We start from the raw sequence: 1,311 nt of genomic DNA on the forward strand, positions 1-1,311 counted from the left end.
GTGTGTGTGTGTGTGTGTGTGTGTGTGTGTGTGCGCGCGCTCCGCGAGAAGCAGGTGAAAACCAAAGAGACGTCTGATTCACTCACGCCTGCGGCTGACTGTAATAGCTGTCGTATGACTCGTAGGCCGTGTCTGTGTAGCTCTCATCGTAGCCCTGGAGAGGGAAGGAAACAAGAGTGAGATTTAGGGAGAGGCTTGTTCGTGATTCATGAATGTCAAGATGTCCCCAAAGCATTACGCTTGTACTAAAGCAGAGACGCACTCCGCCTGTGTCTCGAGCAGCGGGAATCACTTCTTTCTGTGCCTGACGGACCAGCAATCTCGAAGCTAACAAGAGCGCCGAGAACAATCTCATCGAGAGGAGAGACGTGTCAAACCTCGACAGGAAAACTCAACTTCAGTTTCAATTTATTCCTCATATGTCTAATAATTACTTTTGTTAGATCCCAAATAAAGCCGAAACATATCTTCTGTTGTATAATAATATTTGTGCCGAGGACATATTAATTAAATGGATAAATTAAAGCTACCCTCCACTGGTTCTTGTACTTACATAATCCTCGTAGCCATCAGCGGCTGCAGCAGGGGTGTGCTGGTGGGGGGGTGGGTGTGCCATCCTCTGCGGGGGTCCGGACGCCGGGGGCCTGGCACGGGGTGCCGAGGCTCCCCTGGATGGTGCTACTGGGGGTCCTCCTCGGCCTGCTGGCACGCCCCTCACTGCTCCACCTCTGGCTGGGCCGCCGCGAGCCACACATCCCCTGGCGGGAGCACCGCGAGGTGGCATTCCCCGTCCCCTGAAGAAGAGAGCACCGGGTTAATATGGCGAGATTATATAGTTCTACATTCTGGGAAATACACTTATTCACTTTCTTACCAAGAGTTCTACGAGAAGATCACCATTCTCGTGCCTCTACGCAAAATATGAAGCTAAATCAGTTAGGATCCAGTTAGCTTAGCATAAAGACTAGCAACAGATGGAAAGAGCTTGGCCGGCTCTGTCCCATATAACCATAACAACGTGTTAATTAGTGGGCTTTATAGGTTTCATTACTCTTAGACAGAGCTGTTGCCCCATTTTCAGTCTTCCTGCTAAGCTAAGCTAAGCTAACTGGCTACAGGCTCCAGCCACATTATTTACTGTCAGGACATGTGAGTGGTGTTGAGCTTCTCATCTAATTTGCAGCAAGATAGCCAAAACAAAAAAATACTTTGTTCTTCCATTAGAAAATGTATTAACACTTTTAAGGCCTTTACACAGCAGGGGGGGGGGGGGGGGGGGGGGAAAAAAAAAAAAAAAAAAAAATCAACGTT

General features: G+C 48.7%; 1 protein-coding gene across 1 annotated transcript in view; it reads right to left on the reverse strand.

The window, feature by feature from the left end:
- Positions 1–8: 8 nt before the first annotated feature.
- khdrbs1b (KH domain containing, RNA binding, signal transduction associated 1b) overlaps positions 9–1,311 on the reverse strand; it is a 9,073-nt gene continuing 7,770 nt past the window's right edge. The window contains exons 6-7 of the mRNA XM_031854131.1: positions 554–794; positions 9–154 (exon numbers count right to left, since the gene is read on the reverse strand). Coding sequence (XP_031709991.1) covers positions 83–154; positions 554–794 — 313 coding nt within the window. The 3' untranslated portion in view covers positions 9–82. The remainder of the gene's footprint in view (positions 155–553; positions 795–1,311) is intronic.

The sequence above is a fragment of the Anarrhichthys ocellatus genome, unplaced genomic scaffold (genome assembly GCF_004355925.1).
Source record: "Anarrhichthys ocellatus isolate YVR2014 unplaced genomic scaffold, GSC_Weel_1.0 scaffold14, whole genome shotgun sequence".
NCBI lineage: Eukaryota > Metazoa > Chordata > Actinopteri > Perciformes > Anarhichadidae > Anarrhichthys > Anarrhichthys ocellatus.